This window comes from Penicillium robsamsonii, assembly GCF_028829455.1.
Source record: "Penicillium robsamsonii strain IBT 29466 chromosome Unknown utg000003l_segment0_segment0, whole genome shotgun sequence".
NCBI classification, from domain to species: Eukaryota; Fungi; Ascomycota; class Eurotiomycetes; order Eurotiales; family Aspergillaceae; genus Penicillium; species Penicillium robsamsonii.
Window position 1 is genome coordinate 3,393,386 of NW_026643221.1, and position 24,925 is coordinate 3,418,310.

General features: G+C 48.4%; 8 protein-coding genes across 8 annotated transcripts; 6 read left to right on the forward strand and 2 right to left on the reverse strand.

Annotated features, from left to right (window-relative positions):
• Nucleotides 1–514: 514 nt before the first annotated feature.
• N7447_006005 (DDB1/RSE1 family protein) lies at nt 515–4,588 on the reverse strand (the record flags this gene model as incomplete). The annotated part of the gene is made up of 4 exons (XM_057230267.1): nt 515–541; nt 597–1,881; nt 2,078–4,151; nt 4,345–4,588. 4 exons carry the CDS (start codon nt 4,586–4,588, stop codon nt 515–517), a joined length of 3,630 nt encoding a protein of 1,209 aa, XP_057085357.1.
• A 509-nt stretch (nt 4,589–5,097) lies between these two features.
• Nucleotides 5,098–6,539, forward strand: N7447_006006 (ubiquitin domain-containing protein DSK2; the record flags this gene model as incomplete). The annotated part of the gene is made up of 2 exons (XM_057230268.1): nt 5,098–5,562; nt 5,640–6,539. 2 exons carry the CDS (start codon nt 5,098–5,100, stop codon nt 6,537–6,539), a joined length of 1,365 nt encoding a protein of 454 aa, XP_057085358.1.
• Nucleotides 6,540–8,138: 1,599 nt separating this feature from the next.
• Nucleotides 8,139–10,506, forward strand: N7447_006007 (transmembrane 9 family protein; the record flags this gene model as incomplete). Its single annotated transcript, XM_057230269.1, has 5 exons — nt 8,139–8,223; nt 8,288–9,639; nt 9,691–10,143; nt 10,194–10,414; nt 10,488–10,506. The coding sequence occupies 5 exons, from the start codon at nt 8,139–8,141 to the stop codon at nt 10,504–10,506; spliced, it is 2,130 nt and encodes a 709-aa protein (XP_057085359.1).
• Nucleotides 10,507–11,854: 1,348 nt separating this feature from the next.
• On the forward strand, nt 11,855–13,646 carry N7447_006008 (3'-5' exonuclease; the record flags this gene model as incomplete). The annotated part of the gene is made up of 3 exons (XM_057230270.1): nt 11,855–12,179; nt 12,237–12,526; nt 12,678–13,646. 3 exons carry the CDS (start codon nt 11,855–11,857, stop codon nt 13,644–13,646), a joined length of 1,584 nt encoding a protein of 527 aa, XP_057085360.1.
• Nucleotides 13,647–15,730: 2,084 nt separating this feature from the next.
• Nucleotides 15,731–17,550, forward strand: N7447_006009 (putative choline sulfatase; the record flags this gene model as incomplete). The annotated part of the gene is made up of 2 exons (XM_057230271.1): nt 15,731–16,141; nt 16,192–17,550. 2 exons carry the CDS (start codon nt 15,731–15,733, stop codon nt 17,548–17,550), a joined length of 1,770 nt encoding a protein of 589 aa, XP_057085361.1.
• Nucleotides 17,551–18,072: 522 nt separating this feature from the next.
• Nucleotides 18,073–18,531, reverse strand: N7447_006010 (uncharacterized protein; the record flags this gene model as incomplete). Its single annotated transcript, XM_057230272.1, has 2 exons — nt 18,073–18,170; nt 18,204–18,531. 2 exons carry the CDS (start codon nt 18,529–18,531, stop codon nt 18,073–18,075), a joined length of 426 nt encoding a protein of 141 aa, XP_057085362.1.
• A 2,218-nt stretch (nt 18,532–20,749) lies between these two features.
• N7447_006011 (uncharacterized protein) lies at nt 20,750–22,156 on the forward strand (the record flags this gene model as incomplete). Its single annotated transcript, XM_057230273.1, has 2 exons — nt 20,750–21,578; nt 21,624–22,156. 2 exons carry the CDS (start codon nt 20,750–20,752, stop codon nt 22,154–22,156), a joined length of 1,362 nt encoding a protein of 453 aa, XP_057085363.1.
• Nucleotides 22,157–23,895: 1,739 nt separating this feature from the next.
• N7447_006012 (HD domain-containing protein) lies at nt 23,896–24,610 on the forward strand (the record flags this gene model as incomplete). Its single annotated transcript, XM_057230274.1, has 2 exons — nt 23,896–23,941; nt 23,991–24,610. 2 exons carry the CDS (start codon nt 23,896–23,898, stop codon nt 24,608–24,610), a joined length of 666 nt encoding a protein of 221 aa, XP_057085364.1.
• Between the last annotated feature and the right edge of the window lie 315 nt (nt 24,611–24,925).

A 24,925-nucleotide genomic window follows, 5' to 3' on the forward strand; every position in this document is an offset into this window, starting at 1 on the left:
GGATCGGATCGTTGAACTACGTCGTCAAGAGGCCGACTCTTCTTGTACACATAAATCAAAACGGCAACAGTTTGAACAGAAAGGTTTGGAATAGGTTTGTTTTCATTCACTAGGTAAAAAAGATTTACAAGGTTGTCCCAACTGATAAATTACGACGTAGACCCGTGGTGCATTTCGGACCAAATCGTACTCAAAGATCGTCGACGCGCTTTCACGCTTCTTCTTGTCTCGTACAAGCCAGCACTAAAAGTGACCGGCTGCATCCAGCTCAAGATTAGCCGATGGGAAACGGCAGACCGAGCGAGGCAAGAGACATCATAAAAGAGTCTACGCGGCCAAAGATAGCCAGAGGAAAGGGGAGGTCTATGGAATGCAAGGTCGAGGCAATTAGTTTCAGTCGAATATTAGTCGCGGTTCAAGACCGCACAATCATCATCCATTAACAATCAGGTAGGTATTATGAAGCCCGTATACAGGGCAAGGAACGCCAGAAGACGCCACAACCAACCCGAAATCAATACGCCACCCTTGTTCGCATATCCTGGGAGATGTTAGTGAAATGACAAATATACTCTCGTGGGCATTTGCAAACTTACCGAAATCTTGCGCTCGATCTCACGAACAGATCGATCGAGTTCCGCCGCAATCATCATCTTCGTATCATTAGGCAGCAGGAGATACATTTCACAAAGATCTCCATCAATGACGCCCTTCACGGGAGCATAATAGCCGCGGTACATCAAATGGTCTCGTCCAGCCAGAGGAGGTTGCTGGGAAGCCAACTGTGTCTCCAAAAGCTGGAAGAAGTCGACATCCTCACGGCTGGCAAAAGGAACAAACATGCCAATGGTGCCTTGGAAGCCAGTCCAGACAACAATGTCACGCCCTCCCGCGACCAATTGAGTCTTGTGCACACTAGTGGGGATATCTTGAGCGTAGAAGTGAACCATCAATTCGAGACGATGGGGAGTTCCATGGAGGTAACCCTTCTCATGAATGAGATGTGCCCCAGATCCATCCTCGTCGGCTTGTTCGGAGATCTTGCTAGGGCAACGGACCAGCCACAAGTTTCCGAACTTGTCACCACCAGCAGTTGTTTCGTAATCGACCATGGTTGTACACGATGTCCAGCGTGCAATGGAATCATCCGCGAAGGGAATCAAGACATTGTCCTGGTACTTGTAGACAACATAGGTGACACTCTCGCGGACGTCACTAACAATAATTCGGCTTCCTTGTGTCTGGAGGCCCACGATGGTCTTGGGGACCACAGGCGCTTGGCATTTCCGCAGTAGTTGCTTCATGCCAAGGTCGTACACACGAAGGACGGGACCGATGCCTGCCAGGAGACGGCCTTGGAAGCCAAGGAGAGCGAGAGGAGGTTCATCAACCTGGGTCTTGTGAATAAACTCCAACTCCCGGCCATCCTCCTGGAATCGATAGATATGGATGAAGCCACAGGAGGCCGAGGGAGGGCTGACTGTCATATCCTTGGCGGTTCCCACAACCAAGAAAGTTTCATCATCCTGACTGGAGAACGACACCGCAGCAAGGCTGACAGCGGCCTCGTTGTCTTCAAGGTCGAGAGTAGAGATCACAGATTTGGTGGTGATCGGGTCCACAATTTGAACACAGGAAGCCCAGTGGCCAGTGCCTCGCGGATATCCGAAGTCTGCGGGCGGAAGATCTTCAGCCTCGCCATTCTGACCTTGTGCATCGTCAATAAGTCTCTGCCGGGTGGCAGGAGAGAGGACATTGTTGTCAGATTCAATGACGTAGAACAGGGGTTGTTCGGGATGTTTCACAAAGCGCCGAGGAGTGTAAGAGAGAGGGATGGACTCTTGAAGCATGTTGTTGTCCAGCTTTTCAACGGTGAAAATCCTATATTCAGTCAGTACCAGTCCAAAAAGATTTTGGAGTTTGGGCGTGGTATGAGAGAGGGTTGATCTCAGAAGGAACAATTGGAATTTTTCTTTTAAAGTTTCATCCACATAAAAGTTCGGATTGATTTTCTCATCACAGGATCGGTGGGCTGGGGAGGATTGGGGGGAAGTTAGAGATTGGTTGCACCACATACCGTAGACTGCGGCCTTGAATGCCGATCATGCCCTCCACACACTGCTCACTAGAGAAATTCCATCCCCATTCTAGCCCGACGTAGTCCAAAGGTGTGAGCATAAAGCTCTTAGTCTGGACGTCAGAGTATCCCAGCCAGGGACGAGCACTGAGAGCGAGAACAGCTGTTTGGCCCTTCACAGAGACCTGTGATAGTTTCACAGGCTTGGCACCGATGAAGCGAGTTCTAGTGTCCGAAAGCTCACCAGTCACCTCGTCCAAAACAGTACGAAGATAGACACCGGAGTAAAGACCGATGTGAAGGTAAAGAGTTGTGCCTCCCGAGCTCGAGTCGGCCATGGCCATAATTTGCAGGGCAGATGGCGCAGATGTCAATGCTTGAACTGATTTGTTCTCCAGTGTTGAGTCTGGGTCCAAGCTGAGAATGCGGACAGTAGAGTCATCACAACCAACAGCCAGGAAGGAGCTTCGCATGCGGCCCTCGGGGACCTCTCCCATACTCAGAGAGGTCACGGTACCAGACATCTGTCGTCGCTCATCATACTCAGCCAATGTTCCATCGGCGTCCATCTCGAAATAGACAATTTCACCGGAGCTGAGTGCCACGGCAACTTGACGTTCATTCGTGGCTGCTGCAACGATTGACCGGTGCTGTGGAGCAGGCCATTCATTCACTCGCTGATCAGCGAGAATGTGACGAATACCGCGGGGGTGAACTTGGACCAAAGAGTCCTCACCAAGTTGCTGCACTGCCAGAGTTGGAGCTGAAGAAAGGAATCCTGTGTCGGAGACTTCTTCGACAATTTCGCCAATGCTCAGGACGAGGGTGCCATTCGCAAAAGAGAGAATGATGTATGTGTGGAACTCATCGGCTCGCAACAACTTGGTTGTCCATACAGCCGAAGGCACCTGTTGAAGGTCCGACTCTACGATCTCAGAGACCTCAAGTCCGTGCTTCAGAGTCCGGAATGTACTTCGGGCCCCAGAACCACAGATGGTGTAAATTTGAGGTGCATCATCCTCACTCAAATTGAGAATCTTACTGTCAATCAGAGGACTCAGAGAGTTCATGCTTTCCATGAGGTTGACATTTTCAGCCCCTCGGGGATGGAAAAAGATTGGTGCGGAAGGCACGGAGTGATCAGCTGAGAATGCGTCGCTGGAAAAGCAGAGCTCATCGGGGTCGTCACCAAGCTTTTCGAATTGGTAAAAGTTGTGATTTCCAGATTCACTGGCAGCATAGAGGAAGCCGCTCTTCAGAATCAAGAGGTTTGTTGATACAGGAATTGTATCAAAGTATTTGATCGTCAGTCTCTTCACTTCTCCGGTGGGTTTGCCCTGCTTGTCTTCGACCATTTCCAGGTTCAACTTGAACAGATCACCATCCTCGGTTTGGAGAAGGAAGAAAAAAGCGCCTCTCATCTTGTGCATGACTCCCGAGACAATCGAGCGCTTACGCTCAGGGTTTTCAGTGGCTCCGCTGCGTCGCGGGATAGGCACGCGGAACGCACCTTGGTTGGAGTGGCGGTAGGTGATGTTATCCTCCGCACACACCAAGACACCACTGGGACCATCATCTCCTCCTGGTACCTGGAAGAGCATGGACGCTGTGCGATCAACAGGGTCAGACCATTTGCGAACAACATGGTTCAAACCGAGGTCAAGTTCGTAGTACACTAACACCTTCTCGATTTCTTCGTACGCTTGACCGGTGGGGTCCTGGTCAGATTCCGAGTAGTCCACCTCGAGAGCAGCGAAGACGGGGTTGTCATAACCAACGTCAAGGCAGATCATGGCGAACACCAAGGTCTGGGGCTTGTGAGCTTCCAGCGGTGAGGAGATGGTAAGCTCCGCCTGCGAGTTCCGGTTGAGAACATAGACCAGCTTGTTCTTTTCCACAGAGGCAATCAGACATGCACGTCCCTTCGGATCCACTGCGAGGTATTGTCCTGGCACGACGCGACGAACTCCGGACTTTCCAAATGTCTCCATATGGATGCGACTGAAGCGGTTCTGGGAGGGAACATATTCAATGATCGTGATGCGACCTGAGTCAGAGCCGATGATGATATAATCTATGATAATCACTCAGCACAGTCCGTTGATAATAAACCATTGCGAGTATCAACGTCGCTGTCCAGGGCAGGTCTCAACCCTTCTTCAAGGGTTCAGGCCGTAAGAGGACCGTGCTGCCCGGGAAGCTTGGAGAATCACTAAGTTGTACTCGTAAAGGGGCAGAACGAGGGGTGTAAACAAAAACCGACATACCTTTATTACTTCCAGCTACGCGGAAAGCTGCGAGTGAGCGAATGATGCCAAAAACATCTTGAGAGAAGAGTGGTGTTATTTTGCCCTGTGCCGGGTCAGGCCGATGGATGGTCAATTTCGAGCCTGACGAGGTGACGATCTGCTGGTCCCTGGTTCCTGCAAATTGACCTAGAATGGCCTGTGTGACAGCAGTTGGGGGCTGGATCGTCAGGGAGTACATAAACATGTGTGATGTGGTAGCCATGGTGGGCGACTAGGTATCGGTTTCCCGGTATCACACAGAAGAGGGAGAGGCTTTGTACATGCAATTGCAAGTCAGGGGGTATGAATATTACATCAGTCCCATCCCTGCTGGGTGGAGTTAAGAAAGAAAAACTCCTCAAGTCCACTTGACACGTTTAGAGAGAGGTGTAGCCGTGTGATCAGACTCGAAGAGGTGAAGAAGAGAAAATATTCCTTGCCGTGTGGGAGCTCCCACTAGCGCGCTTCGCACGTGACTTGTGTTTCGACCGCCTTCCACGCCGAGCCGATTGATGCAAGGCAGATCACCTCCGCATAACGGGCTCACTGACTCCCCTCTCTCTCACATATCATCTCAGTTTCGCAGTTTTCATCTGTATCACAAAAGATCGTTCGATCGGACGTTTGATCAGCCACTTAATACTCTCGGGGATATACCCTCCATCATTGGCCCATATCCCAATCATCACCCCACTTGCTCTACAATTATCATACATCATACATCATTCAGCCATGGCCGACGAAACGGCTACCACAGAGCAGGCTCCCATTACCTTCACTGTCAAGTCATCCACTGATGCCAAATACACCCTGACCCTTCCGCTCAGCACTCTGGTGTCAGATCTCAAGCAGAAGCTCTCAAGCCCCGAAAATGCCGATACCCCCGCAGAACGTCAGCGATTGATCTACTCGGGTAGAGTTTTGAAAGACACCGAGACACTGGAAAGTTACAAGATCAAGGATGGCCACACTATTCATTTAGTAAAGAGTGCTGCGAGTAACCAGCAGCGCCAGAACACAGCTGCTCAGCCCAGCACCACTGCGACTGCTGGAGCAAACCCAAGCCCGGCGGCAGCTGGTGTGCCAACCAATCTTGCTGCCGGTACTGGCAACAACCCACTTGCTGGCTTGACTGGTGCACGATATGCTGGGTTCGCACAGCTTCCTGGAGCAGGTCTTTTTGGCCCTGATGGTGGGGTAAGTGAGCTATTATCGGAGATGGTAGTAATTTGACGCTGCCTCCAACAGATGGCTAACCTTCTTTGGCTACTTAGATGGGTCCTCCACCAGATACTGAGTCGATGCTCAACATGCTCGAGAATCCTCAGTTCCAATCGACCATCAACGAAGCCCTGCAAAACCCCGCTATGATCGACATGATGATCCAGCAGAATCCCATGCTTCGCGATATGGGGCCCGGGGTCCGCCAGATGATGGAAAGCCCAGAGTTCCGCCGTATGTTGACCGATCCGAGCTCGATTCGGCAGATGATGCAAATGCAACGAGCCATGGGAATGGGTGGCGGCGGACTTGGTGGCGGTGATAATGCATTCCCCGCCCCGGGGGTGACGAACACAACTGCTGAGGGAACCCATGGTTCCGAGCAACAGAATGCCCAAATAAACCCATTCGGGCAGATGCCTCAGAATCCGCTTGGAGCCGCAAATCCTTTCGGTGCCCTCTTCGGAGCTAACCCGTTTGGAACCCCGGCCCAGCCTGCTGCCACCCCGGGCGCTACTCAGCCCGGCGGTGCACAAGGTGCCGATTCTACAGACCGATCAACGTCTGCTGAGGGACAAACTCCTCAAGCTCCTCCGAACCCTTTCGCATCTCTCCTGAACCCGGCTATATTCGGCAACGCTGGACAAGCTGGTCAGGGTGGCACGAACCCGTTCAATCCTCAGGAAAATCCATTCCTGCGTGATCCAGCGCTACTTTCCCTGATGATGCAAGGAATGGGTGGACAAGGTGCAGAAGGTGGAGCTGGTGGTTTCCGTGGTTTCGGCGCCCCAGCACAGCCTGCAGACACCCGCCCCCCGGAGGAGAGATACGCCGACCAGTTGCGGCAGTTGAATGATATGGGATTCTTTGAGTTCGAGCGGAACATTGAAGCCCTGCGTCGCTCAGGCGGCAGTGTTCAAGGGGCGGTGGAGTACCTCCTCACCCACCCATGATAATTCATGGGCTGGTTTTCTTCTTTCCAGCACAGCCTTGCGATTACTTTTCTGATGTATTCAACTTCTATTGATTTTGCGAGATGGTGACAGGCTCCCTCGATAACTACGACTTTCCCATTCCCCTTTTAGCATGTTTATCTTCTGTGTGACCCTTAGCTACATATGTAGTTTTCTGGATATATCGTCATCATTCCAGAGCTCAGATTAGCATAGGATCATTTCTAATCGATGTTTCTGTCATATTTTACATTCTCAACAGTCCCACTGATCACACCTTTCGACTTCTTGATGGTAATTTTGATGGTAAAGAATATTAGAAAGGGCAGAAGAAGGCTCTATATACGTAGTGACTACATATATATGACTGCTCTTCCCATTTTTGATGGGAAAATTTGCTAATTACTTTTTAAGTTAAAAGTAAAAGCCCTTAAAACTCCCTAAAGTCCTATATTCACTCCCAGCTATGGTTCTAAACGGCCGTATGAGAGTTTTGGGCCAGAGCCAGAGGTCAAGTTTCAACTACAACATATTAAACCATGAATATTAAGAGTAGGGGTATTCGCTAATTTCTATATTATTAATTAAAGCACAGTAGCACGATCATCTTGAGTCTTTACATGTAATTGACAGGATTTCCCCAAGCGGTCGCGTCTCGCCAGTCAGACATTGAAGATCGACGATCTCTCCGATTAACCCACCGGTTGCGACTCCCTGTAGCCTCGGGACGAATGCGTCTAATCTTGGCCGTTGCGTAGTTGTGATGGGGTTTGGCAGGGTTATGGGATATCTCCCTCTTTGATAGTCCATGACAGGCTTTTTCGCAGTGGAAAGCCAAGGAGTTTGAGAATGATCAGAAGTTGGAGTCGAGGACACTAGGGAATAGCTTATTTGACTTCTGTTAAATGATTGGATTCTAATGCTCTTGGCGCGTGCAATTTAGATCTCCAGAAGGTATGGTATTAAAGCATGGTACTCCGTATATATATCGGACAGTAAATCTAGGATTCCAATTTTTTGTGCTCATTGATAATTCGAGGAGATTGTATACAGGGTTTACAAGTATTCTCTCAGAGATATGCGAACATTGAATTTGACCATCGCTTTCGTCCCTTTGTCCGCATACGGTCCTACAGGTACGCGTGGCATGCTGATGTAATCCGGGGACAAGAGGTCAGGGAAGCGTGAACGCTAACTACGTATTAGAAGCTCTCCACAGTTGGTCACCTTTCTCGACACACTTATATCGCTGTGGCATTAAGTGCCAGTTTCATTCGTTAATTACTTGTCCCTCGGCAGGTTGCAGACGAACTGAACCAACCCGGTGATTGGCAATCTATCATCCAACACGCCCTTCCAATATCAAGTCCACCGACGGTCCATCGATCATCTCCGCAAACAATCGCCTGAACGAGATAATACCTACAACATAGTCATTATTGGCTCGCTCACTTCGATTTAACCTTTGCGGATCAACACACTGTAATCCACCGACCGGTGGCGTACAACCCTCCACTATACTCTGTGTCCATGCTGGTTCGATAGCTACCCGTTTACTCCGGGTCAAGAACAAAACAGATCTCTTTACGTCTATTGAACATGGCATTCGGTCAATTCTGTTCCCGTCAGTGGGCGCTGTGGGTGCTGCTACTCGTGTCCTGTGCCAGCGCATTCTACATCCCTGGTAAGCACCAAATCGTGTTTTGGTTGGACAAAGCATATGATCCTTACACCTTCACTCTCACCAGGATACTCCGTTACCCGATATAACGACAATGACCCGATTTCCCTTCTCGTGAACAAGATCTTCTCCGATCACACCCAGCTGCAGTATGCCTATTTCGACCTGCCTTTCGTATGCCCGCCGAGCGGCAAAACACATGGCGGCTCCCCGTTTGGATCCGGCCGAAGCATCTCGCTCAATATCGGAGAGATACTACGTGGGGACCGAATCATGACCTCTGACTTCGAACTTGCGATGGGGAAGGATGTGGAGTGTCAGTCGCTCTGCACCCGTGAACTTAGTCGGTCAGATGTGAAATGGGCCCGTCAGCTCGTCAAGGAGGGATATGTGATCGAATGGATTGCCGATAATCTACCAGGAGCCACGAGCTTTGTGACAGTGGATCGAAGCCGCAAATATTACGCTTCGGGATTCAAGCTTGGCTACCGAGACATCTCCCCAGTCACCGGACAGCATCGGTATTTCATCAACAACCACTTCACGATCGTCATCCGCTGGCGGAGCGCACCGGAAGGAGGGAAGGTGGTCGTAGGATTTGAGGTGTACCCAAAAAGTATCACCGCCGAGGACCGCTTGGAAAATGGATGCCCTAAATCTCTCCACAATAACAACGAAGGACTGGGGTTGTATATCGCCCCTAACCTTTCGCGAATGCAAGAAAAGTATTCCGGACTGTCCTATATCCCAGACGATGACGAGGATGATGATGGGACCACACTCAAGGTTCCTTACACATACTCTGTCTACTTCCGAGAGGACACCACGGTTGAGTGGGCCAACCGCTGGGATTTATACTTTACCAACCAAGGCGAAAGTTCGGTAACCCATTGGCTAGCGATCATCAACTCGTTGACAATTTGCACCGTGCTCGGGGTGACCGTGTTCGTTATCTGGAGCCGCACAGTGCAAGGCGACCTTAAGGGTCGCGGCGATGGTGCTATGGACGATCGGAAGACGAAGGGCCAATCTCGACGCCGAAGTGGCAAGTCTGGTGAGAAGAAAGGCGAGGGCCTTCTGGACGATAGCGCAGATGTGGAGCGCGATGCGGTTTACTCCTCGGACGATGAGGCTCTCGAAGATACAAGCGGTTGGAAGCTTCTCCATGGGGATGTGTTCCGTACACCCGCTTATAGTGGTCTTCTTGCCCCCTTGGTTGGATCGGGAATGCAATTGCTATTCATGGCTTCAGGCTTGCTCCTTCTCAGCTGCCTGGGTATCTTGAACCCAAGCTTTCGTGGTGGCTTTGTTAGCGTCGGCATGGGCCTGTTCATCTTTGCTGGCCTGTTCTCCGGCTACTTCTCAGGCAGACTTTACAAGACCTTTAACGGAACCGCCTGGCGCAAGAACACGCTAATCGTGCGTATCCTGCTCCATTTGATTATGTGCTGTACTAATTTACGATTTTAGACCGCTTTGCTCTTCCCTGGTCTGGCATTCTGCCTCGTGTTGATTTTGAACTTGTTTGTCTGGGCTCAAGCATCCAGTACGGCAATTCCTTTCAGCACTCTGGTTGGCCTCCTTGCACTTTGGCTCCTCATCCAAGTTCCGCTGGTATACATTGGCAGTTGGGTGGGCTTTGTACGCGCATCGCCATGGGAGCACCCTCTCAAGACGAATGCGATTGCCCGCCAAGTTCCACCCCAGCCCTGGTATCTCCGCAGCCCTCTCGGTCCTGTGGTAACTGGCCTCATTCCATTTGCGGTTCTTTTTATTGAGCTGTTATTCCTTTTCAAGAACTTGTGGCAGGACAAGTCTGGCTATTACTATGTCTTCGGCTTCCTGAGTGTAGTCTCAACCGTGCTGATTGTCACGGTCGTTGAGGTGACCGTGATCGCAACATACAGCCAACTCTGCTCCGAGGTAAGTCTGTTATTCGCTTAGGTTATGAATTACCATGCTGACTTCCTTAGAATTATCATTGGTGGTGGCAGAGCTTCCTCACCGGCGGCAGTAGCGCTTTTTGGATTTTCGCTTACTGCATCTGGTATTACATGTTCAAGCTCCACATTGCCGGGTTCGTGTCAGGCCTGCTGTTCTTCAGCTACAGCTTCCTCGCATGCGCTGTGTATGGCCTGTTAACTGGAACTGTTGGTTTCTTGGCCGCTTATGCGTTCGTCCGGCGTGTTTATAGGTAAGATAACTCCACTGAATTTGATAGGCAACTGAATTTGATAGGCAACAGGCTAATCTTGAAAATTTGACAGTGCCATCAAGGTCGATTGAACGTTGACATAACTGCACTATCCTTTTATTTTCACCTCTTCAATCCAGGGACTCCTCGTCTCTTCAACATCTACCTCTTCATGATCTGATCTTTCCGATAAGCATAGGTGAAGTCATCTACCACCAAGGCGTATAGTGTTCTATTTTCTGCATTTTCTGGCCGTCCGAAATTCTGAGCCTTTGCTTCCCTCGTCTCTATTGAACACAAGCACATGCCATTCTTTCTCTTTCCTTGCTTCTTACCCGTGCCTAGTAAGCTAGTATTTCTATCCGATGCCTTGGTGAGGGCCTCTTATCTTGCGCTGGGTTTTTATATTTCGTATAGGTTCGCCCAAGGCAGATATGCTTTCGTTACAAACATACGCGAAAATTCCAGTACTCACCAGTTCCATCAGTCCCAATGTATTGCTATGTCACCCAAATCCGAGAACCAAGTTTCACCTGGAATATCAACGTCTTGTAAAGCCAATATTCAACTCGTCTTGCGATCTGCATCCATGAGCATACCCTACGAGGCAAGTTATGTGCTAGAACGAATACCCAAGACTGGCTGCTTTAGTTCGAGTTAAGTTATCACATCCTGGAGATATTGAGCTTCATGTGAAGCAAGTAAGTAGAATAATGCACTAGGAAAACACCCGTCATTTCACGTTCACGTTCTTAATTTCAGTCAAACGTTTGCTTCCTATTCCTTGATCTACCCCTTGATCCTTTGTATAAATAATCTCCTCGGTGCTTGATCTCTCCTTCCTCCGTTCTCATCCTTCAACTTCTTCAACAACTTCGAGCCTCGAGACTTCCTTTGAGCTTTGGATCGCTGAGCAACACATAGTACTTCCATCACAGTAAGTCCACTCGAGATCACCGTTGCCTCCCATTCTCGTTGCCTCCCATTCTCGTTGCCTCCCATTCTCGTTACCTCCCATTTAGGGCCTAGGAGCCGTGATCGCTTTGTTGTTTGCAGAGCGTGACTCAGATCCTTCGGTCAGGCAACGATTCATTGTTTCCCTCAACGTTCACCCATTCCTTCACAGTCAAACACAGTGGTATTGTTCGGGGATTCACGTCATGATTCTCGATGCCTGGCTGTTCATTCCCCGAACGCCTATACCAATGACCTCAATCACTGTTTCATTCAATGTTCACCCCAATGGCAGCGGTGTCATTCCGGGATTCACATTATGGTCCCTGATGCCTAGCTATTCAATAAGCGGACAAGAGCCACCATTGACCGATGATATAAAGAGTCCAACTACTGTTTCCCCTAAGTTCTTGTTCACTCTCTTACTCATTCGCTGACTAGCAGATCTTTCGTTTATCTTTCGTTTGACGCCTTTTCATATTTGAGATGTCGTCTGACGGACACCAAAAGGGGGTAGACCCCGAGAACAGGTTTACCCTGAACTCCTATCACCTGGATGACATTGACCTTCTTTGGCATAGCGAAGTCAAGAAGTTTATCAAGGTCGAGCCGCCGTGCTGGACACGGCGGACCAGGCGCTTTGAGCCTAATGACCCGAACTTGGGCCCTTTCCCTGACTTCCCTCAAATTGTCTGGACCGAGGATTACTGGACTCGCCTCTGGGATCGGGCAATTCTCCCAGAGGCCACTCGTGGCTATCAAATGTCGCAGATGTCCTCATCATATAAGGAACGTTGCAAGCAATGTCGATGTATGTTATCCTTTCCTCCCTTAAACACAGGATTGAGTTTGACGGTTATCTTTTTAGTTGCAATGTGGGGTCAGAGACGACACCAACTTCTGGCAAGCGAATCGACAATCCGCAATCATGCAGAAGTCCAGGCAACACGCGCTGAGCAACGGCCAGAAGAACCGCCCAAGGTCGGAGAATTTAAGGAGGACATCATTGACGAGTTGACTGAGGAGTGCATCGGCAAGATCTACTGGACTACCGACATGATCGCTAAATGGCACAAACGACGAGCTGCGAAGGAGGTCAAGCGCGAGGTCAAGTACGGCTGCTGGGGACATCCGGGAAAGCCAGTCGGCAAGTGGCAGGTAAGTGGTCTTTATTTTCTTTTTCAAATGCTCATGATATGTTGAGACTTAGCCCACTTTTCTGTATAATAGCATGGGTTCTCAAAATCAACATTGGGAATCTTTCACTTATCCGTTGATCAAACATGGCTAACCTAACATCACCATGTAGGTATTCACTTGCTGCAAGAAGGGCATTTTTTCCCGCCCTTGTCATCAGTTCAAATCCCACCAGATCATTGAAAACGAGAAGGCGTGGAAATGCAACTGGGAGCTACACGAGGCCCCACAAAAACCTGCAGATTACCGCTTTGCCATCGCCCTCGACTGTGAGATGGGAATCACCGACCTGGGTGAACAGGAACTCATCCGGATCAGCGCCATTGACTACTTTACCGGGGAGATCTTGATAAACAAGTTGGTCTTCCCCAAAGTTCGGATGTGGCACACCAACCTCCGCTTTTCCGGTGTCAGCTGGGACATGCTGTACGCAGCCAAGGCTCGGGGTGAAGAACTCGACGGCCGAGATGCAGCCCGTGAAGCGTTGTTCCGGTACATCGGCCCCAGCACCGTCCTCGTCCTCCACGGTGGCCGAGCAGACATGTTGGCCCTGCGAATTATTCACCGCCGAATTGTCGATACCATGCTCTTCGCCGAAGCTTCCTTGAAGGAGAACGCCAACGACATCCTGAATCGCAAGATCCAGCAAGGCCACGGCCATGACAGCCTCGAGGATGCGCTCGCCTGCCGAGACCTCGCGAACCACTTCATCACGCACCTCCCATTCAAGCACATCTACAGCCCAAGATACTGCCAGATGTGGCGCAATGAGGTCTTGAATCTGGAGATCCCAAAGATAGATGGCAAAATTGACCCGGAATGGAGACCACCTTCGTTAAAAGTCCGGGCGCCCTACCTCAAGAACTATCGCCCCTTCGAGCCTTGGGTTGTCCAAGAGGAACGTCGACGAGCCGAGAATCTACACGACTATGAGGCGGCAGCTCAAGAATGGTACGATCAAGGTTGGAAATTCCCGGGGGTGCCATGGGAATATTCGATACGTGATGATGACGAGCCTTGGCATGAACCCCGGTGGCATGAGCCTCAGAATGATTGGGGTATAAAGGATTGCCGAGGTTGAGGTCGTGAGAAGAAGTTTTGCGAGTGATAACATCAGTTTTGAGGAAGAGGATGCAAAAAGGTGTATTTAGGACGGGCTGCAAAGACACTGGCTGTTTTGCCCACACAGAGGAGGTCAAGATGCGGTTATCAGCCGGAGGTGGATTTTCGACATCAGATGTTCTCGGACAGCCGAGGGAGGATTAGGAACAGAAAATGAGAGATTCCCTTTATAGGCACCGAAAAAGGTCTGATCTCAGCTAGAAGCCTTCGGGCAAGTAGACATCTGGCATTTCCACAGACACGAGATTCCCTAAGTAGCGTACGTAGACTATGTATCTCAAGTCATTGTAGATGATTGATATCCACAGTAGTATTTCATCACGAGAACGCAGGTGTTTTTCCGGCAGGGATTATTTGTACATCATAGCCCTCGTGGGAAACCCCATTTTTTTTTTTTTAAAAAAAAGCGACTTGTTATACGCCTCGAGAAAAAGTCCTGATCACTACACTACTCTGTAAAGAATATGATCATGTATATCATCAGTCTACATCGGGTGAAACGATCCCGTGTGACTTGGAGATCTGTACGTCGATGTAGACGTGGCCATGTGGAGCAACTCGGACATATGGCAATCACCGTGCACACAAGATAAATGCAGGTCGATTTGGAGGTGGAAGTAGTCCCATGCTAAGAAACAGCGGTGACTGTGTTTCGCCTCCAAAGTACGTAAGCATTGTAAGTCCGGGGATGATCTTAGACCGCTTCTCATGGCGTGCTAGGAAAGGGAGATTGCTCATTGTGGAGCTATGATACATTACACTCGCTCCCCTTGTTTCCTTCCTGGTTTCTTTATGAAAACGGCTGGAAGCAATAGAAGAAAAATAGAAAAAGCCAAGAGGAAATGTGTCCCACCGGCGGGCTCCATCGTTGTTCTTAGATCCTCACGACGTCTCTTTTTCCTCCCCCGTAGTGTCAAATAGTGCGGTTTGATTGGTCGTTAAGATAAGCAAGTGGAACTTCAGCCCCTAAGCCTCGCCTCTAACCTTGTTGGGTTATCCCAAAGAAAAAGGGATTGAATTGATTGGTTACGACGGTAATGACACGATCCCATGGAGCCCAAAGTTTGACTAGTGGCTGGCTTCGGGACTCACTAGACTGAAATAGGTTAGTGTATACAAGATCCTGTCACACTGGAAACGCCGTCATGGGCATGGGCTATCGATGCCGTTATCCACTCCGGGGTCGAGTGCGTGTGTGAACTGCACTGAATATAGACTTTGTACTAAAACCCCCGACTTGAACTTGATACACTTTATTTAATATTATGGCGTTCAAGGGGCTGAGATGGGTTCTGGTTTTACATGCACGCTTGGTATTGTGGTGGTATTGTGAATTTCCCCAATGTGACAGATGCAACTGGACCACACGCGACCCCCATAGTGCCTGTAAGTGGCGACTCGGCACTGGTCCCGATGGGATTAAATTGCCTACAATCGATAAAAAATCACTAGTCTTGTGATTGGACTTTTGCATTTGCAATCTGATTATTGCTAATAGAGATAACGAAAATCTAATTGTGCAGCGAGGGAGAAAACTATGTTCATCAAGACTCGGAGTAGCAGAGAACATCTAGTTCTGTATTATATACATTACCATACGAATTCTTTCAATCACACCATCGATGTTGCGAATGATCCCATCTTGCGGGGAGTACGTCAGTACCGGATCATCTCCCCTGATCTCCGTTGCAGGCGGGAACTAACTGTATACTAATTTGGGAGATGTACATTCTGCAGGGTTTATAATGGTCGAATAGGAAGATTCGTAGGAGATTATCTGCTATGTATCGGGAAATTACATTCAATACCTTTTTGCGTCTTGGCCTTCATGTGTTCGGCTTTGCCCCGATCTCTAGCTCTTTGGACTTCTCTCGTTTTCTTCCCCTTTTGGATTTTTTTTTTTATCTCTTTTTTTCCCTCCTTTATTCCCCACATTCTTCCTCAACTCCATATATCATCCACTCTCCCACCCTTTTCTTTTCCTTTCTTTTTCTCTAATTTAGTTTCACTTTCTTCTATTGGCCATTGAATCAAATATTCATCATGGCGACCAAGAAGCCCAATATCCTCTACATCATGGCGGACCAAATGGCTGCGCCATTGTTGTCCCTGCATGACAAGAATTCCCCCATCAAGACCCCTAATCTAGACCGCCTCGCCGACGGCGGCGTGGTCTTTGACTCGGCTTACTGCAACTCACCACTGTGTGCTCCATCGCGCTTTGTAATGGTCAGCGGCCAGCTGCCCTCCAAGATTGGAGCATACGATAACGCGGCGGAGCTGCCCGCGGACACCCCCACATATGCCCACTATCTGCGGCGGGAGGGATACCACACAGCTTTGGCCGGAAAGATGCACTTCTGCGGCCCGGACCAGCTTCACGGCTATGAACAGCGTCTGACCAGTGATATTTACCCTGGTGATTACGGCTGGTCCGTCAATTGGGATGAACCTGTACGTCAATTTTACGAACCCTTTGCGACCCCGTACTAATTAAAATGTAGGATATCCGTGCCGACTGGTATCACAACATGTCTTCCGTGATGGAGGCAGGCCCTGTCGTACGCACCAATCAATTGGATTTTGACGAAGAAGTAATTTACAAGTCAACCCAATACCTGTACGACCATGTTCGGCAGCGCAACGAACAACCTTTCTGCTTGACGGTCTCCATGACCCACCCTCATGACCCTTATGCCATGACTAAGGAGTTCTGGGACCTGTACAACGATGTCGAGATCCCCTTGCCCAAGAACGGAGCGATCCCCCACGACAAGCAGGATGCGCACTCACAGCGCGTGCTCAAGTGTATCGACTTGTTCAACAAGGAAATGCCTGACGAGCGCATCCGTGCTGCTCGTCGCGCCTACTATGCCGCCTGCACATACGTTGATACCAACATCGGCAAGCTGCTCCGTGTTCTTGAAAACACTGGTCTGGCCGATGACACTATCATTGTTTTCACCGGTGATCACGGTGACATGCTCGGCGAGCGCGGTCTGTGGTACAAGATGACCTGGTTCGAGAATTCGGCTCGCGTTCCCTTCCTCGTCCACTCTCCCAAGCATTTCGCGCCAAAGCGCGTATCCGAGAATGTTTCCACCATGGATCTCCTCCCAACATTCGCTGAATTGGCAGGCGCCAAACTCATCTCCGAGCTTCCCCTCGACGGTGTTTCCCTCATGCCGTATCTGACCGGCGGCGAAGGTCTCCGCACCGACACCGTCTACGGCGAGTACATGGGAGAGGGCACACAAGCTCCTCTCATGATGATCCGTCGCGGCCGCTGGAAGTTCGTCTACTCGACCATCGACCCGCCTATGCTCTACGATCTCGTCAACGACCCAGAGGAGAGGACCAACCTCGCAGCCGGCCTACATATCCCATCCAGCTCCACTCGCGCAGCCATCGCAGCCAAACCCGCCGTAGCCTCAGCTGTCAACCTGCCCACTCCAGACGATACCCCGCACGCATCGCCAATCCCTCAGCGTGCCAACACGGCAGACTACCCCTTCCCCTCGAATACTCCTCCTCGCACCCCGAGCCCCGCCAAGCTCCCGCTCGCATTGCCCAACACCACCGACCCAGCTAAAATTCTGGCATTCTTCCTCGAGGAAACCCATGCGCGCTGGGATATGGAAAGGATCCACCAGGATGTACTGACCTCCCAGCGTCGCCGCCGTCTGGTCTACTCCGCTTTGATCAAAGGTACCCACACCGTCTGGGACTACGAGCCACGCATCGACCCGAGCACCCAGTACATTCGCAACCAGGGAAAGGGTGCCCTCGATGATGTCGAGCTCATCTCCCGCTGGCCCCGTGTACTCCAGCAAGCTGCTACTGCCAATGGGATGTCTGCCTAAATCATCCAATCTGGGGTTTCGTGCATATCCCCATTAGTTTGGACATTCGTTGAATATGTTTGATCGCATTTCTTTCTAATTTCCTGCATTTCTTGCATTTCAGCATTATTTCTCTTACATTTTGCGGCATTCCCAGCCTTTATTTCGGGTTCCATTCTTTTTTTCCGGTGATCTTTTTACATCTTTCATTCTAATTGTGAGGCGCGCGCTATACCCGGGTCTTATTTCCCCAATTTGCATCTTTTCATGCGGGTCGGTTGTGGCTGCATGGATCATTTTGTACATACTTGTGCTTTTGGTCCCCCGGGTCGGGTGTCTTGCCCTGTACATTGCTATTTTGGATTTACACTAGGTAGATACATACAATCAGACTGTCATTGGGCTTTCGTACTTTGTTCCATGTTTGTGTTAAGCCGTTTCTTGTGTTAAGCTCTTTCCTCCGGGATAATATCAAACAGCCCTCAACTTCCTCTAAATCCTTCACTGTATGCGTTCGCCTGCCCAGACATCGCAATCATTTCGTCAAAACTTCATAGCGAGAGCGCACCGGACTTTTAGCGCCTTTTGGTACAACTCCCTGTTGCATTTCCAGGTCGCTTCCACGTCAACAGAGTCATGAGCTTTGGGTTGTTAGCATACGAGGAGAAATGCACCCTTTCCACAGCAAGTGATGTAGTCGAGAGTGATGGCAAAGCGGCAATCTTCAAAGTTCTTCCAAGGTTTGATGTCTCCACCCGTTTGTAAATCAGCCGAGCGAAAGCGATCTGACTCTTTGCATCTTGCTCTCAGCGCCGTTACGGTTTCGTTTTGGCTAGGAACTCGCGGCAATGAATATGGTGATGCTTCCATGAATATTATGGGGAGACCGGCTTCAGCATATTCTTTGCACTTGGACAACACTTTGTCGTTGATACGTGTGGCATTGGGAATGATCAGTGCTTGGTAGCTAGGTCCATCTGGGGCAAGGAGTCCCTGCGACATATGGACACCAGGAAGATCCAGATTGTCAGGACCAACAAAGTTGTATGTAAATCCTAAGGGTTATTGTCAGTACGCTCCTCCAACTAAAGCATAATATAGTAGCTGCACCTCTTTTTTGAAGATTGTCGGAGTCATAGATGGCAGACGCCTTCCACTCGGTGCTTGAATCAAAAATCTCCAGATCAACTCGCGGTATTCCCGTCTTAGGAACATGTTGTGTCCTACCCATGTACCCAATGATATCTGGAAGATGCTTCCATGCCGACTGAATTCTGCTCCAGGAGTCGGTATTTGCGCATGTAGGTGATAGTACCCAGCCCTGTGTACTACGAATCGATCTCCCATTTCTTGGGTTATTTTAACCTCCATAGTTTTGATCTATAGTATATATTGTATGGGAAGTTGCTTTAATAGCGAGAATTTGTTATCCTGTGAAAATGATCCAATGGGCACCAAACACACCGGCTATTTTAAGTCATAAAACTTTATTTAACTTAATTTTCTGCGCGGGTCCTCAGGCTCGTAGGAGATATTAACTTATAAAATACATCTCATTCCTCGCTAGCTCTTATGATACCAACATAGTCACCCTGTGACAAAAACTAACTTGGATGGGGGATAATGAAGACCAAGGAGACCAGAAACATAAGCAGGGCATCGAATATATAGGCATAGTATTTATGGCTTTGCAATGTGCCTTTTTGTCCCTGAACATACTCTTCCACCCGATAGATGCAACGGACCATGATCAAACCACTAGCAAAGTAAAGGACGACTAGGCCTCGTTTCCAGTTCACAGATTTTCGTAAAGAGGATGAGGTTGGCCTTGCTGAGATTCGTAGATGAAAGACGAAACGATAACGAAGAATCCAAAAAAAAAAAACGAATTTGGATAATCAGACCGACCATGATGATTTTCTCGCCCAAATGCATCGTGTCTGCGGATTTCGCGGTGGATAGAAGCCTACCTCCTATAGTGAACATGGAATTAGCCGCTGTAAATCTAGTGGGAAATTTCTCTCTTATCACCGCTCTGTATCATGAAAGACAATACATCGCACTTCAAGCTCTAGGTGTAGAACCAATTGGACCTGCCATGCCTGTAACACCCGAATCCATTCTTAGCCATAGAAGCAGGCGATCCAGAGACTGGATGAGATGTTTATACGCATTATATACTGCAATTCTCCAAAAGTCCACACACTCGATCCGAACGAGTGGATGCCTAGGCCGATACAGTAGGAGTCGCAAACAGATTTCCCTCGAGGCACACGCATTGTTTCTCAGCTCATATCAGAAACCACGCTATTTCGCATGTAGAAAGCCCTGGTTCTATATTTACCCACTTCTATACCTACTTTTAAATTTGATTTTTATATTCTTCATATAGTGGCTTTGAAACTAATGTAATCGTTATACTAGAGTCTTATAATCAAGGTGGTTTCAAAACTGTCGAGTTTCCTGCATGAATAGACGGTATATTGAATCCTTCCATTTAAATAGGGTCTATTTCTCAATGAGAAAGGGACCAGGCTTAAACACCTCTCTGGAATGGACTGTTTGCATGCTTCTTGCTCCTCTATCTTTAGACATCTTGTATTACAACATAGTTTTGAAGGGGATATATATAATAAGAGTAACTTACTCTACTATGTTACTAATTTATATATTCATTTTAGGTGACTTTTTATAAGCCTTGGCACATGGGTATACCCCCATGGGCCTCCGGCCTTTGGGCGGGTACCCCAAGAGTCGAAACGCCCATGGACGGGCGATGTCGCAGTCTATTTCGGGCTTTGCGAGCTTTGCGAAATTTATTCTTGGCATATCAAGTACCTCTCCATCTTAAATATGATATGTGCCACAAAAGCTAACTAGATCTCACCGATCGGATACATTCTTTGAGTAGCGGTGAGTCTGCACTGTAGGGATGCCAATAACAGCATTCTGCATGGTTACATGCAGAGCTCAAAAACAATTTAGAGACATCAGCAAAGTCTACATGGATATGATACTTGCTGGTAGTCAGCTGGTAATAAGTATGACACACTCGAAACTCTTTTTGGTAATGTGATTAAGAGCCTCGCGGGCATTGGAAGTTATTTAATACGAAAAAAGGGTGTCATCTAATTAACTACCAACTCACCTTTTGCCATTGATCATCTTTCTTGGCTCGTCATTTCGACCCAAACGCTTGCACATTCAATCTCTTCCCAACATGGAACTCAACGCAGAGACCCTGTTTGACTATCTCGGCAAGAGATACGAAGATGCCTTTGCGGATAGCCCCAATCTTTGCGATTTCGTGCGAAGCGCGGCTCAAAAACTCCCAAAGGGGGCCACCGTTCTTGACGTTGGGTGCGGAACTGGTAGACCAGTCGCACATACGCTTGCCAGTGCAGGTCATGAAGTCCACGGAATCGACGTCTCCCAGGAAATGGTCAAGATCGCTTCGTCTCAAGTGCAAGGCACTTTCCAAAAGGCAGACATGAGAGAATTCAACCCCGAAATTCAATTCGATGCTGTCTTCGTGATCCTTTCCTTGTTCCAAATCACCCCAGGTGAAACTCAATCAATGACCTACAAGTTTGCAGAATGGGTCAAACCTGGCGGGTACGTCATTGTTGGAGTGACACCCAGCACAAGCCTGCCTGCAAATGAGTTCACCTATGACTCAACATGGGAATGTGCGCGGCAAATGGGGAAGCCCTGGATGGACAAGTACACCAACGAAACTTTCTTTTCGGAAGAAGGATGGAGAAAGTTGCTTCAATCGGCTGGTTTGAGCGTCGAGTCTGAAGTCTGCTATACATTCATTCCAAATGATCCGGATCACAAAAGCTCCGAGGTTCACCATCTTCTCATGGCGAAAAAGGTAGAGGAACAGCCTCTCTTGGGACCATATCCTCTTCCATCGATAAGTACTACGCAGGCGCCGACGCCGGCTCGTCACCACTTCAAAGATAACATGGTGAGCGAGGATTTGGAGGCCTTGCTTAGGGGTCTTCAAGACGATAAGACTCTCTGTTTGGGGTCCATCGGCAGAGGTTAGCCTTCCAAGTCATTTTTTGAAAACGATAAACGCTAATTAGTAGCAGCTGGCTGCGGTAAAAAGCAGAATTTCGAGGTTTACGATGGCACCATCGATCGTTTACCATTCCCATCTGGAACGTTTGATGTCGTTTTGGCACCTTGGAAGCTCGATATTGTGAATGACCTCGCGGGTGCGCTACGAGAGATGGGTCGTGTGCTGAACCGCGGCTCTCACGCTCGAATCATAATCATTCAAGCAGCACCAGACAACGAGCTAGTTCAGTTCCTGAACAAGACTCCATCCCTATCCAAAGTCAACCATCAAGGTAGCATTCTCAATTTTGCTACCCAATATCTGGCAGGTGAGGGCTTCGGTCAAGTCTCTCTTCGTCGGATCGGGGGACAATATGTGTTCCCAGAGAAAGATGTTTCTGAAAGATGCAAAGCGGCTGCTAATCTGCTCACCGGTGGCTCATTCTGCATGGAAAGCCAAGAAGAACTTATTTCACAGCTTGAACTTCATTTCCTGGGAAGTGAGCACGGAATTGGTAACCAAATGGTCATGCTGGAAGCTAAGTCGTTCCCCAATTAGATTTCCAACATGAACGTGGTTATACAGTATTTTCGGGTTTTTATTGCGAAGCAAATCCTTGGTTTCTTTCTTTTTCTTTTTAGTTTTACCGTCAAAAATGACTGGTCGTATCATTTCAGTTTTCCACTACGTTAGCAAAATCTAGTGTTGGCACCCGGTTCTTACTAGGAGCAGTTCCTCAAAGGCAAACTAGCGAGGGTTGGCAGAAACTTTTGCCTAGCCAGTGAGTTCGATCCGATGATACTTCGATCACTGTCAAGATCAATGGCCGTTCTGAGCCTGATCCCATCAAACGGTTTAAGGAATTCTAATTCTGTAGAGGACCAGCTTCTAAATTAGGATCTATTTCGCGCTAGCAAGATATTAAGGCTGTTCATTACGTTTCATCATATTAGTGACACGCATTCATCTCCCAAGAAAGGAGATAAAAGAGGCTCGTCACCCACTTAAAGGATGCAAGGGGATAGGGAAGACCAACTTGCTGCCGAACACAAGGTCGTGTAAAGAAGGACAACATTACCTAGAGGATCCCACTACCCAGAAGCATTATTCACTAACCACACACCACCTGCAAAGTCTTATTGGTTGTCAACGATGGTGGTATTACATTATGGCCCCGAAAAGACCACGCATATCCTACCTCAAGAGTTTGCTTTATGTAAAACCGCATCCACGCGACCTCCATCATGAAGGCTAAGGTTGCAGGATGTATTCTTCTCGCAACCTTGATGGTGTACTGTACTTAATACTAGGCTCCTGCTTACTCCCGGATGCTAGATAAATTATGTAGGGCGAAATGACTTCGAAGCACGTTTTACGTGAATTTTCGACCGTCTTAAATAACACAAATGCGCCTCTGTCTTTGTTGGCTTGCTTCGTAGCTACTAGATCCTAAATTCAGAGTCCTGGGAAGCAAATTCTCACATCGCCGCGAACTCAATCTACACACCAGAAGGGAGGGTATTCGGTGGCAAACCAATCCTTGGTCTCCGGGACCGTAAAGCCTGGTGGTATATGTTTGAAGTTTTTTTTGAATATGCCATCACGGTCAATTCTCCACATGAAAAACTGAAAGGGGCCAACCGCATGCAAGATATGACATGGCATCGGGTAGAAGGGGGTAATGAGTTAGAAAAAAGGCTTTTGAGCGGGACACATCCTCTTTCCCTTCGAGAATGTGTGCAAATTCTGATTCAATGTTGCGTGCCCTTTCACCCAGCGGCATTGAACATCCTCGCAGAGCCCCACAATTCTTCGCTGTTCATAGTCACCAGCACACATCTAGTCTATATTGCGAATCTATGGTACTTTCTGCATTTTTCAATTGGTTCAATAAATTCGAATAACGCGTCTAATATCTCACTGCATGTGAAACATGATCAATATTTACATTTTACAGTCAAACATTCATTTCATATTCAAAATAATGACAGGTAATTATCGAGCCTTTTCCACATCACATAGCCGACGATCTTTACCCATGCAATAAAAGTAGGCCTATTCAATTTAAGCGCAGATACTTGCAGGATTGGAAAGGCGTGGCTGGGCTGAACTCTTACATTTATTTGACTTCATATATCGATTTAGGAGCTGATCTCCATCTCAACATTGATCAAGTGCAGAATTTTACAGTCCAAGGTTTTATATCGATTTAATTGTCTTAGACTTGGTAGGGTTCTATTCCCTTTCAATGATACTCGATAGCGAAGCCGCTACGAAACATTTGAGATATAGCAGCAATGGGATCATACAAACCAACACCATCAGAGTGGACTGTTGAGTCGGGTACGTGTTCCGAGCTTGAAATGAGAATACTGGCTCAGATTATTTGCAGCTTTGTCCGCTTTAGCCTACAAGCCACCGAAGTCACCAACCTCGCCCATTCCATTCTTCCATCTCTTAGGGCTACTCAAGACGACAAAACGAGAAGGCTGGCAGCAGGTTGGAATCGCCTCCGGAGAATCAATCGCAGATCATATGTATCGCATGTCTATTATGACTATGTTATGCCCCCCATCTTTGGCCTCAAAGCTCAACCTATCGCACTGCGTCCAGATGAGCCTCGTTCATGATATGGCTGAATGCCTGGTAGGAGACATCACTCCGCTGAACAAAGATATCACCAAAGCAGAAAAGTCGCGACGAGAATTGTTGACAATGGAATACATCGGCAACTCTTTGATCGGCGGTGCTCCTGGGGGTGCGTCGGCACAAGAAAAGCTCATGGGGCTTTTCCGAGAGTATGAAGACAACATTACTCTTGAAGCCCAGTTTGTCCATGACGTTGATAAAGTGGAGATGATTCTGCAAGTTGTCGAATACGAACGCTCCCAAAAGCGAGATTTGTCTGAGTTCTATCATGTTGTTGGGGCAATTCGTCTACCGGAAATGCAAGAGTGGGCCACTGTAGTGTTAAAGGAACGCGAGGCCCTTGGGATTTCTAGCAAGAATTAGTCGAGCGTTGAGAAAGGCAAATTTTGTCTCGGAATGGATTGATGATTTACAATATACTGTATGAAGAGGTGTAAAATGGTTGGCTATAGCCCAACTCAGGCATTAGGGCATCAGATGGGTGTATACGACCCTGAGCGCTATGCCCCTTCGTGGTCCTCTTCCAAGACCACAAACGCTCTAACCTTCCCTGCTGTACTCTATTTTAATTCACCAGAACATACATTCGTAATCATCATTATATTACGATATTCAGATATATTTGTACGGTTACTTACACTTCATACGGGGCGCCACATTCCAGGGATATAATTACCA